At 38.5% G+C, this 13,276-nt stretch overlaps 1 protein-coding gene and 2 pseudogenes across 2 annotated transcripts; 1 reads left to right on the top strand and 2 right to left on the bottom strand.

The window, feature by feature from the left end:
• Nucleotides 1-1,083: 1,083 nt before the first annotated feature.
• Nucleotides 1,084-2,926, top strand: LOC148719171 (uncharacterized; annotated as a pseudogene). Its single transcript, XR_015993820.1, has 2 exons — nt 1,084-1,549; nt 1,818-2,926. The product of XR_015993820.1 is annotated as an uncharacterized LOC148719171 (transcript).
• On the bottom strand, nt 1,726-5,485 carry LOC148719172 (uncharacterized; annotated as a pseudogene).
• Nucleotides 5,486-7,674: 2,189 nt separating this feature from the next.
• On the bottom strand, nt 7,675-9,018 carry LOC111327522 (uncharacterized). The gene has a single exon (XM_022931733.1). The coding sequence runs from the start codon at nt 9,016-9,018 to the stop codon at nt 7,675-7,677; it is 1,344 nt and encodes a 447-aa protein (XP_022787468.1).
• Nucleotides 9,019-13,276: the final 4,258 nt, after the last annotated feature.

Raw genomic sequence — 13,276 nt, forward strand, 5'->3', positions numbered from 1 at the left:
GCTTTCTAAAGGAGGGGTTAGCTTCTTGAAAGTAGGGTGCTTAATTGAGGGGGGGGGGACACTTATTAAGTTAGCACAGCAATAGCACAAAAAGCAATAGACAAGATAACACATAAAAGAACTCTGCAAGCAAATGGAGACAGAAATGTAACAATACAGCTTAATTGAAAATCCAAAACTCATTTTCATACTAATATTTATAAAAAGGTCTTTTTAACAGTTTCTGTAAAGTGGCGATAGAAACAGGTTTGCATCCCTGTATTCTTGTATTCCTACTACAGTCAAACATGTATTAAGCAGTCAACCATTATAAGCCCGTTGCAGAAACGTGAGAGGACTGGGACGAGTTTATTATAATGATTACATTGAAAATCTAAACATTTCAACTGAAATGTTACGGAATGATAAGCTACCCAGTCAAATTTTAGAGTTTTCAGCAGAAAAGTGTCCAAATCGGAGCCTTGCAAAAGTTGCAAAAATTCCATACAAACTCTTAAAATCTTTTAGCCTGTCTACCCAATCCATACAAACTCTCTATTTTAGGTGAGAAATGAAAAGCTGTCCTTTTGCTATTTTCCTCCTTTGAATACTTCTAATCTTGCTTTAGACTCTCAAATTTAGTTGATCTTTTAATTTGAATATCCTAGTTTTTCAAACAAACGGGAAACAACTACACTCTTTCCCAGTCCTCTCAGGTTTCTGCAATGGGCTATGCGGACTGGTAGGGTGACCACTTAAAACTGGTTGACTGTTAAATACAGGTTTCACAGAATAGGGGTACTGTAAAAAATGATAACAAACATCATTTATGCTATAAGTGACCATGAAATGTACAAAACCTTACTTAAAAAATGCTGCTAACATCTATTTCAGGGGAGGTAAGCGTCGATGTAATTTTACTTGAAAGATTATTCTCAGTTTTTTTTTTAGTGGTTCTGTACTTAGTGACCATTCAATACAGGTGAAGGACAATACAAACATGGTGTTGGAACTCAGTCAAGGGTGACCATGACTGCTTATTAGCAGTGACTGTTCAATAGAAGTGAAAAGTACAGTGAAATTTTGGTACTTTTGTACCATGGCCAGAAATCCGAGACAGCCAGCGGTTTGAAATGGGGGCGCACAAATCCAGGCAAATTCTTACTGCACATGCGCTCTACTATCCGATTACGGTGTGTAGAATGATTCATGCATAATGGTGGACGGAGTGAGAAGTTCAAGCCGAAATACCCGCGGTTTGTTTCGGAAAATGCAGAAAATGTCCTCTGCTGATCTTGTATGGGGACATCAGAATCTCTAGAAAAAGAAAACTACTGCCTCCAAGGACTATTTTCCCGTTGAGAGGCTCGTGTTGAAGAGGACCTCACGATCGACGCTGAGTAAATAATTATTATCTTAGCCTTGTGGTGTTATTATATTATCCTTGTGGTGCATATTTAAAGCCTTTTACCTTCCATTTCCAGGCCCAATATTTAATCAAGTGGAAAGGCTTTAGCGCCTTCTTTAATAGTTGGGAGGATGAAGAAAACCTCACTACCGATCTAATCAGGTATTTTGCTTCTTATCTTTACAGAGAACATACAATATTTCATACTGTAATGTAAGTAAGAAGACAAAAATGCACTCAGAAACTGCAAGTTTATTATAAGCTAGTATTGATTCCAGAAATAGTAATTTCTCATATCTGCCCTTTGTAATAATTTTTATATCACTCTACAATAACGATGTAGTATTGCAACATTGTTTATTTATAATGAATAAGGGCTGTGAAACCCTGTTAACTTATCCTGGTTTTCTTTTTCTTTCTCTTACAACAGATCCTACAACAAGCCAAACATAAGCCAGGAAAGGCTTATTCAAAACATTGATGCCCTTAGGGTATCAATTCTTGTAAAATTGAAAAATAAAAATAGGGGCAATTTTATTTTAGATTTTAATTATGATTGTTTTAGGTTTTTGTTTCATGGAAAGGGGAGGGAAGCTAGGCAGAAGGGGTATATTTTATTAGAAAAAACTGATTTTGATAGGTGCAAATTTCCTGAAAACTGGGATGTTGTGTGTGACAGTAATGGGGATGGGGTTCGGGTAAAATATCCTGTTAAAGTGAGGCTATTTCTTTCTAAGTCACCTAAAACCTTTTCTGTAGTTCAGGGAAAGCTTCAAGAAGATCAACGAATGCTCATTGAGAAGCTTTCCCTGGACTTCAGCCTACAGCCATGTACCTTTGTACCATAGGTTAGTGCTTTTTAATTCAACCCTTTTCCCCAATTACTATTTGTTCGAATTTTTCTTTTTTTTTTTTTGGGGGGGGGGGGGGGGTAATTGAAAGGAGACCAGCAGAAGTCACAATTATTGAATGTGTTGTATACTTGATCCTTTGGCCTTTGTTTTTCTCTTGTTTGCATTATATTCTTTTGTTTGTTGTAGTCCTTTGTTTTTTTTAATTTTTTACTTTTTGTTGTTTGGCACTCCTTTAACCCTTTTTTGAAGTTAACCATTGGGAGTAAAAGGGTTCTCTAGAATCAATGGCAATTCAAAGCAGACACTTATGGAAGGTTGATAGACTTTCTTTCATTTTAGGTTAGTTTCTTTGCTATAATTTACAAATGTAGTTATTACACATGATGTTTATTGACCAGTACCAAAGAATGGTCCACTATGTCTTGCTGAAAGTTAGTTTTCTTCTCAAGATTCTATCAGGCAAAGTTATCATTTTTTTTTAGTAACTTCCAGAGTGTCTGCTTTGGATTGACAGCTTATTATATTTAAACTGTCTTACATTTTTAAACTCTCTGTAGTGTAAAAGCTTTTGAATTTTTGATAGTTTCATGAGCTGCCATTGCACTGAGCTGACTGTCTTGGATGTGTACTTTCTTGTGCACAAATTTCCTTTAGTTGTTTAATGAGTTCAGCTTTTTTTTTATGACTGAATCCTTTGCCATTTTTCTGCTTAAGTTCATTTTTTAATTCCTTTACTGACATTTTTTCAAAGTCAGGTTCGGTTAGGCTTGTGGGCTGAGAAGTATGCAATTCAGGGTCAGCTTCACTTGATTGTTGATTACCATGGCTCTTGCGTTTGTTTTGTCTTTTTTCTCTGATTTCCTCATCCCAATAAGTGGGTTTTCTTTTAACGTATGAGCGCACCTCCCTCTCACGACTGTGTAACACCTATTGCCTATGCTCTTGTCGCAGGACATCCCCGGCTGAATCCCATTTGTTAGATTTTCGGAGGATCACACTACGTGCCACATCATTGTTTCTCTCCACCCCTTGGCCTGTGAAGATTTTGACATTTTTGTACTTTTCTAAAAATTTGGGAATGTGGGCAACCATGATGTGCATATAAGGTGTGATTCTGCTTCGCTCGTAGCCCTCCCTTTTGCCATTGAGCTCGAGAAAATTGCTGATCCACCCCTTAGCTTGAGAGAAGAAAGCATTGAGCTCTTTGTCTGGAGCCCAGTTGTTTACAATTCGATAGAGATTTCCAAACCCTTTCCAAACCTTAACAACTGCATCTGAAGTTTGGGGGTGCAAGCAGCTTTTCAACTTGTCTGGCAGTGCCTCTAACATAATTCTATTGTCAGTTCCTAAGAGACTAGTCCAGTCATATTTTCCGCTTGCCTTACCATCAGCATTTTTTTGCTCCCACACATCAAAAGAAATCGCACAAGATCTTATTACTTGAATTAGTTTCTTCAAGTGAAGACCTTGTGGCTCTCCTTTTTTTCGATTTAAGTCATCATCCTTATCCCAGTTGAGACATTCTGTAATGATGTTATCTGTTAAAATGTCGGTCACTCTTAGCATCAAGTGGAGCTCATCAACCACTGTGGTCTAGTTCTATGTTAAGCAGTGGCTTTTTGTCACAGCAATAATTATCTTTAGAAAGAGAGGACATTTTGCTGATTTCCTTAAGGGATCTTGCAAGTGGTGGCATGTTGTAGGTAGAGTAGTTTTCTCCTATGTTCCATCGCTCAGATTTATGAATTTTACACCAGGCACAAGCATAATTTGAGGTGGCACCTTTGAGCCCTAGCATAAGTAAAATAAATTTATAATAACCTCCTAAAAAGAATTCAGTGTTTACTACTTTTTCATGAAATACAAGTTTCCCAGAGGCAACCAGTTGATTGATTTCCTCAAAGATCCCTCCGAATGACTCCTTTAGTGTCTGGTACCCTTCAGAGGCATTCACAACAGCAATTGTCCTATTTCCTTTGGCAGACATAACAGACTGTTCAGTTTGAAGAATCGAGAAAGAAAGAAGAATAAAATTGGAATTCCTTGTCATGCGTGCTCCATCGCCATTAACTTTAATTTGTATTTTGTCATCTGTACTAAATGATGGATTTTGCTGCAGGTAATGCTGGACATGTTCCTTTAATAAATCTCCCACTGAACTTACTTTAGCTCCAATGTGTTTCCCTTGGAGTGGATCAATGTGGCACATTTTGTTTAGGTCATCTCGGCATTGTTTTACCAGATAAGATCTAGGGAGACCACCAAATGTCATTGTTAATTCATGGTAAAAGGCATCTTCCACACAGAATTTATCAAGCAAGAAAAGAATTTGTTCAATCTTTTCCTTATCTTGCTCTGGCAAGTTGCTATATTTAGAACCTGCACCATTTTGTCCAGATTCCTGAGAAAAATGCAAGTTGTGAATACCACCTGTGTCCAATTCCTTTACATTTAGGCTATCTAAATCTAGCCCAAAAGATTTGGAAAACCATTAAGCTGTCTCAGCTCTTGAGAGGAAGCATTTAAGGGTTCTTGCCTTCTGTTTTGCCTCTGAAACTTGTTTTCCTTTGTAAGTAGAGAAGCCTGTTGCCTCCTCTAAAACTGCAAGATAGTGCTCCAGTTCTCTATTTGATTTCTGGACCTCCCCTATGACCCTCTTGCTGTCAGTTAATGAGACACTCAGTTGTTCATATATTTCTTTTGTTTCCTCTTCCAAATCCTTGTGCTTGGCTTTCCATTCGTTAAGTTCATCTCTCATTGACTCCATTTCTTCATGAACTTCTCTGACTGATTTCACTTGCCCCTCGCACACGTGAAATTTTTTAATTCTTTCATCCAAGTCCTTTCTGGCTCTACCTTTGGTTTTCTTATACAGTTGTACAACTGTACTGGCAAGTTTAGACAAATGAACACTGATTTCACTGCGTATCAATTCATCATCTGTAAAAGCAAAAAAGCCACGAGGAATGCAATGTTCCAGCAGATCCACGTAATCGATTTTGTGTGTAATTTTAGTTGAGCCGGCCTGTTCGTCTTCACTTCCGGCAGGAAAATTTTGACAGGAAGTGCCCTCAGCACACGAAGTTGCGATCATTTTGTGCCACTCTTTTAACAGTGGAAAGGGTATATCCAGGGCAAAAATTATCTCATTCACGTCAGCTTTCGCTGCATAACGAATTTCTGGCTGGTTAATCACGATTTTGCGTTTAGAATTTAAAGAGCATTCACTGAATTCGTCCGACATTTTGACTTGCAAAATAGTGATGTAATTTATTACTCTTAATATGCTTAACTTACCAGTCCCTGGGCTCTATTAACAAGGGGAGGTTACAAAGCATAGAATGAAGATTCATGGATGTAACATGGACGACTTTGCGAGATCAAAACTATGAATTTACGAGTCCAAAGCGTGGCTCATGGCTGTCTTCCTCTGGCCCTTTAAATCGCTCTTTTTGAAGCATTGTCATCGACAGTATTTTCCCTGATTTTCAACGTCTTTTGGAACCGGTTTAATGATAAGGAAACACTTCAATTTTAAACTAAAAGTGAAGTTTCAGGTGTAAACAAAGCAAGCGGATTTTTGGAAGGATACCAAAACCCTCATGAGACCAGTTGATATTTTTGCGAAAATGGGAACTCGGCGAGATAATAGAGAGGACATATGGCGGATTTCAAGCATTTTTGCGCTGAGAAAGATCGGATTTGGGAACCGGTTTAACCACCACGAAAATATTAACAACGTGATTCCTCAGGTTGTACGAGATGTTAACTTTGTTTTAAGATTTTTGGACCTTGGGCTGAAGCTTCCAAAGGGATGTAATAACGGAGAATAAACCGAGGTAACTCAAAATCTCACTGTTTCCTTTGTAACGGCTTGAATTACGCGTTTGTATTCTAAGATTGTATTCGGTATCAATGCACCTGCTCGGCGGACATACTGTCTCGGATTTCTGGCCATGCCAAATTTGGTCGATTCATACCCAGTTTGAGATACTTCTTATCTGAATCGCTAGTCATCCAAATATACATTCATTCAAAACACCTTGTACAGGGGCATGAATATGTGTTGATTGTTGCAAATGACAAGTTAGCATAGTCAAGGGAGAAAGGTACATGCAAAATTCTGTTTAACGATTAACATGTAACTTCACCCTGTAATATCCATACATTAAACAGTTAATAGCGATGAAGGTGCGCTCTGATTGGCTAGTCACCCCAAATATCCTTTGCTATTTTCCTCCAAGCAACTCGGGAAAATGGCGTCCCGGTTTGCATCTATGAAAAGCAAAGAAATCACTCAAAGTAATTTTTGGAGATGTGTATTATCTTGCTCTTTTACCATATACTAAAAGCACACACAACCCACAATTCCTCTATTTGCTCCGACGAAGGGCTAACGCTCGAAACATCAGCTTTTGTAATCGTTACGGTGGCCAATTTACCATTTCAACTTTGTTCATATATCCAAATTATTTAGTATATACTAAAACAACCATTCACCTCAGTGTTGGTGGTTAGTGGTTGATATTTACCTTGCTGCTTTGCAGCTCAGTAAATATCCACCACTAAGCACCTCCACATTGGTGAATAGTTTTTAATTATCCTGCAAAGACTCAAACTTAACAGGCAGAAGTTGTAACCTTGATCTAGCACTAAATATTTGTAACTAATTTACAAGGAAATGTATAGCAGGTGGAGGGAAGAATTGACAATCAGATCTTTGGAGTTAGGGGTTAGTTAGGATTTTCCAAATAAAAACACTACATTATTGCTGAGCTGTGGGAACAAAACAACTGGCAACCGGTATTCCCCTCTGGAATTAATTGGTTCAAAATCTATTAATTCACTTATTATGATATTCCTTTTCCTTTTTTTTTTTTTTTGAGGGAGTGGGGGAGTGAGGTGGTCAAGCCATTAATGCCACTATTTTTTCTTTTAATTTGGGAAATATTTTGGCTGGCATAATTTAGATATATCAACAAAGTTGAAATGGTAAATTGGCTGGCAGTTGCATACAACTGGCTTAAAATCAGACTGGGGATGGATAGGAATTAGATCCAAAATGAAAGTAAGCAGTAATAAAAATGCTTAGAAATGTATTTTGTTGGACTATTTTGAAAGAAAAAACTTTCAATTCAGTTGGTTACACTTTCTAGAACCACAATTAAAGGTTTCATCAGTTGTCAACTTTATGTAAGTTATACTTTCAAAGGTTACACAAAGTCATCCACCTTCCATGGTTAAACTTAAAAAAACTAATTGTTACCACTAATTGCTAAGTTATGAGTTTGAATGACTCAAACAGGAACTGAAAAAATAGTCCTTCAATCTACTAAAATTCTTTAACAACAATTAGAAGAATAGAATTCATTTGTAAGGCAGAAACAATGTTTCTTCTGTTTCTGGGATGTAAATATGTCTAAAGAACCCTGGTCATTCATGTTCTGGTATCAGCCTCTCGCTTTCAAAGAGTTCGTTGTTTCTCGCTTGTTCAAATTTTCTGTGGGTAACGATGTGTGCTGTTATATTTTCAGACTCCGGCTCACGATCTTTACCACGAACAATTCTTTGTGCCCTTCCAATGAACTGCACAAACTTCACAGTGGAGACAATCCTCGTCATTATGGCGGCTATGCTTATTGGTGGGTGATCAAAACCCTCAAGAAGCATAGACACCACAACCACAAGCTTTATTCGGTTTGCTCGAATTGCTGTCATAATCGCTCGTCTTGTATGCTCTGACATTTTTGAATAGTACACGGTTATTTGTTCACGAGGACATTTCCAAATTTTATGGGCTGCATTTACCACGCGGACTGCTTCTGCAGTATCCTTCGTAATAGCGATGGCCATGTGTGGGGTACGATCAGGTAGAGGATGGTTTTCGTCTCTTTCTTCCTGAATTGCATGTACTGTCCGAAGGATTCCTCTGTAGATTTTGTCGAGGTCATTGCAGATCTCATCCTCAGGGTGGGTCTTATCGTCACCGTTGACCTCATCGAAGTCAGTACGACGTATGATTCTCTGAGCCCGTGCCTCTTCAAGTGACAGGTGATATATGATCTTCCCTTCTCCCTCCTTTAGGACAAGGTCCCCATCACCTCTGAAAGGAGTTGCAGTGAAAAAGACTACCATTGCACGGTCCTTGAAGTGGTTCACGATTCGACGCCATGTTTTAGCGGGGTGATGATGCGCTTCATCGACGATGATAAGTCGAAATAGGTTGTCAGGTAAACATTCTTCCCAGTCTTTCCCTAGAAACTTCTGGGCGTTAGCGATTAGAATCTCGTTTCCTTTTAATATGTTGGGTTGCGTGACCTCGAATGTTTCCTGGATCTTCTTTCCTACTGGAAGGACTCCTCGAGCATGCTCTTTGGGCACTATCCCTCTTCGCAGCAGAAAGTTATCCTCATGTTCTCCTTCCCGCACCCGCAGCAAAGATCCCTCTAGTTGCTTTGCAATCTCCAGATCTGGCGCAATAACCAGCACGGGCTTATCAAATGGATGAAGTGGACTTCCGTACGGAGGAGCACCATCCTCGGGGGGTGGAGTTAACCCAGTTTTGCCTAAAAAGTACGGTAGACAACTTATCACATCGCTTTTACCAGATCCTGTCGGCATGGAAATCATAGCAGTTAGCCCCACAGGGTTTTGATGGAAGAATTCTTCGAGACTTTTAAGAGCATCAGCCTGAGGAGGAAGAAGCTTTCCGATTGACTCTCTTTCAGTATCAAAACTGTGAAAGTTGAATTTTTCCAGACGATAGGCAAACGGCATTTTGATAGACCTGAGGATATGTTTAACTGCACAGGGTGTTCTCTGGAAGGCAAATGAAAAGCGGAAGACAGCGAAGAGATCGTGCATGCTATTTCGATGCGGTTGAGGTAGAATGCTTCACATCAACGTCATTTACCGTATAAGGGCACTGAAATGGCATATGGTATTTTGAGGACTGGACTGGACTGGACTGGACAAGTAAAACGAGGACTAGTATAGCGCGGACTAGTAAAACGTGGACTAGTAAAACGTGGACTAGTAAAACGCGGACTAGTAAAACGCGGACTAGTAAAACGCTGACTAGTAAAGCGCGGACTGGTAAAACGAGGACTAGTAAAACGAGGACTAGTAAAACGAGGACTAGGAAAACGAGGACTAGTAAAACGAGGACTAGTAAAACGAGGACTAGTAAAACGAGGACCAGTAAAACGAGGACTAGTAAAACGAGGACTAGTAAAACGAGGACTAGTAAAACGAGGACTAGTAAAACGCGGACTAGTAAAAACGCGGACTAGTAAAACGCGGACTAGTAAAAGGACAACAACAAAAAAAAACAATTTCATACGAAGGCGATCATAACACTTAATGGCAAGCCAATTTAGTAAGTGACAATCCCTGTTTGACTTTTAAGCTGCAAATGGGTTTGACATGCGCCAGATACAAACGAATTTATAAGTTTAGGCTAAGAAAGAATTTTATTCAGCACCAGTTCAAAATCCTAAAATACACTTTCGTCGTAAATTTCACGGCAGAAACGGAGGAATTCGATAAATAAAAGTCGCATTAAATCTCTTTGTGTCTAGGTAGAAAGAGTCTCATCGACTTCAGCTTTTCGGTGGAAGAAAAACCGATTTACACACGCCATTACAGAAAACAAACAAGCAGACTGACAACTCCAAAACACATATTTGCATTCACTTACAATTTGACTTTCCGTGAAATTTGAAAACGGAACAGAGGTAAATCTTCGAAGATTAATCGTCGTTGGAAATAAAAAATACTTTCCGTAAGATCTCTGTTTCTCTTTTTACGAGAAAATCGCCGCATGATCGTGTGTGTTTGTCATACCAGTACTGCTGTTTCTTCAAAAGCGTATGCTTCTTTCTTCTTTAATTGACAGGTGTCACATCGTGACAGTTACTTATCAAAAAATGTTTCAAAATTTGCTCGGAAGCCTTTTAATTACTTTTAGAAATAAAAGTGTTTCGGCAAAAGCTTTCTCTTTAATTTGAATAACGTTTGTTTTCTTTATAACTCACCCGCTATCAAATTGTTAAGTTCAAGGAGGATTTTCCCGTAATTAAACTCGTAATTGTAGCCCTGATTCATTCGGGCTCCTTTGGCAATCATTTAAGGAGACGCGAGCCGACAATTTTCGTTTTCTAATGCAACTGTTCAAGACAATTTTACTTAGGGGGGTCGCATTACAGTCAAGTTTTAATTTCACCGGATTTCGAAAAACCTAAAACCAAATTTTTTAACGGGGAAACAAAAATGAAATTGACAACATTAATTAGGATCGCATTTCAACCGGGTTAAAATGGAAACGTCAATCACGCAGTCAATCTCACATCCGGCAAAAATAATCATTCCCCCGAACTAACCATGCGGCGAAACAGAACACTTTGCAGGGCGATTATAGTCTTTTTGTTTTCAGCTATTAAACAACAACAAAAAAATCAAAGGTTTGCTTTTGTTTTGCTGATGGAGAGATGGAGAAATTGAGAAATGGAGAAATTTCCCGCTCTTTTTGGTTTTATCTTTTTTCACACGCACGCACAAATGACACCTTTGTCCGCAACGGACGCGGGTCCTTTCGTTTCAAAAAAATTTGGCAAAATCGGTCAGCCCCACCCAGGCACACCGGCGTCTTTGATGATTTTTAGAATTTTGAAACTTTTAGGAAACCGCAAAAATTGGGTCGCATTAGAAAATGCTTGTGTTGACAGAGTTTAATCCCTAGAGTAAACAATTCGGTCGTAATGCGACCCGAGCCTTAAAGAATCCAGGATGCTACACCAATTTTTGAACAGTTCAGAAATATACGAACAGTTCAGAAGTTCCCGTTACGGACCGACCTATGCTGGTGAATAACACTTTTATCTTTATCTAACGCATAAACACAATGATTGCTAAAAGAACCCGAATGATTTAGGACTACAATTACGAGTTTAATTACGGGAAAATCCTCCTTGAACTTCACAATTGAGTGAGTTATAAAAAAAACAAGCGTTATTCAAGTTAAAGAGAATGTTTTCGCCGAAACATTTTTTTGATAAGCAACTGTCACGATGTGACACCTGTCAATTAAAGAAGAAAGAAGCATACGCTTTTGAAGAAACAGCAGTACTGGTATGACAAACACACGAGTTAAATGATCATGCGACGATTTTCTCGTAAAAAGAAAAACAGTTAGAGATCTTACGGAAAGTATTTTTTATTTCCAACGACGATTAATCTTCGAAGATTTACCTCTATTCCGTTTTCAAATTTCACGGAAAGTCAAATTGTAAGTGAATGCAAATATGTGTTTTGGAGTTGTCAGTCTGCTTGTTTGTAATGGCGTGTGTAAATCGGTTTTTCTTCCACCGAAAAGCTGAAGTCGATGAGACTCTTTCTACCTAGACACAAAGAGATTTAATGCGACTTTTATTTATCGAATTCCTCCGTTTCTGCCGTGAAATTTACGACGAAAGTGTATTTTAGGATTTTGAACTGGTGCTGAATAAAATTCTTTCTTAGCCTAAACTTATAAATTCGTTTGTATCTGGCGCATGTCAAACCCATTTGCAGCTTAAAAGTCAAACAGGGATTGTCACTTACTAAATTGGCTTGCCATTAAGTGTTATGATCGCCTTCGTATGAAATTGTTTTTTTGTTGTTGTTGTCCTTTTACTAGTCCGCGTTTTACTAGTCCGCGTTTTACTAGTCCGTGTTTTACTAGTCCTCGTTTTACTAGTCCTCGTTTTACTAGTCCTCGTTTTACTAGTCCGCGCTTTACTTGTCCTCTTTTTTACTAGTCCAGTCCAGTCCAGTCCAGTCCAGTCCAGTCTGCGAAATACCACATGCCCGTGCATCAACGGATGAAAAGTACATTCAAAGATGAGCGCCAAATGAAGGTTTCTTCGTCTACAACCCACGTGCATAATCACGTGGATATTTTGGGAATTGTTATTGGCTTGTAAAGAGAATCTGCTGGCTTGCCCGATTGCAGTCTTAAGAAAACGCGCATGGTTCGGCTTCTTGACGATGGTTTCATTTAATAGATCAATGGTTGGAGGATGATATAAGTAATGAGATGAACTCACTCAATGTAGAAATAATCGAGAAGAATCGAACGTACTACAAATGCACGATTTGTGGCCGAAAGCTGTCGAGGAAACAAAGACTCGAAACCCTGACTTGAGTTGTGGTCACGGCAAAGGTGAGAAACAACACAAGGCAATCATCAGTTCTTTGAATGTGATTACAAACGTGGTTTACCCTCATTATTATAACCGATGGATACCACCTTATGAAGTATAAGAGTTACCTAGATGACCATAGTGTACCAATACCCAAATCAACGAAGTTGGACCATAACAAGCATTCATCGACACCGTCCAACGCGGCCATCTCGATTCCTTGAAGTCTAGATCTTTGACGCTAATCCACTGAGCTCAAAAGCGGTGCCAACAGTCAAGTGCGTCTCATAACGAAGAAACATTTGTACAAGAGAAGGAAGCGATTAGAGTATGTTAGAATTCTTGCCTATAAACGAATGTGCGCATTCGGAAGCATTGACCCCTGCTTATGATTATGTTTATGTTTTATGATTTTGGCACATCTGCGGTCATGAGAGTCATTTTGCATCGCAATAAAAACTTTTTATGATTATGGAATCCAAGAGGCCTTTGAGGTTAGAAAGCAAATCTGTGGTATGAGTGCATTGGATTTAAATGGACAATTTGTACTTAATATAATTGACTGCTGCTTTATGAAAAAATGCATATTAATGTTAGGATTTACTAAAACTTACTTTAAATAATAAATTCCATGATAAACAAATTGTTCAGGTATTTACATCTCTTGGTACATTCTGTTTAGTACATCTTTTATTGAACCAAATTTTTAAGCCTCTAAAATTACTCCTTATCTTAAAACCTTCTCATTCAAGGTATTTAGAAGTTCTTGGAATTATTTGGATTTCAGGGTTATGTAATTTGCCTCAAATTCAATACCCAGAAATTCCCAAGAATTCCACCCTTGTTAACTTAAA

The sequence above is a fragment of the Stylophora pistillata genome, chromosome 12, assembly GCF_964205215.1.
Source record: "Stylophora pistillata chromosome 12, jaStyPist1.2, whole genome shotgun sequence".
Taxonomy (NCBI): Eukaryota; Metazoa; Cnidaria; class Anthozoa; order Scleractinia; family Pocilloporidae; genus Stylophora; species Stylophora pistillata.

Excerpts from the sequence above, each read along its gene's own strand:
- LOC111327522 (XM_022931733.1), bottom strand. The coding sequence starts at position 9,018 with ATGCCGTTTGCCTATCGTCTGGAAAAATTCAACTTTCACAGTTTTGAT.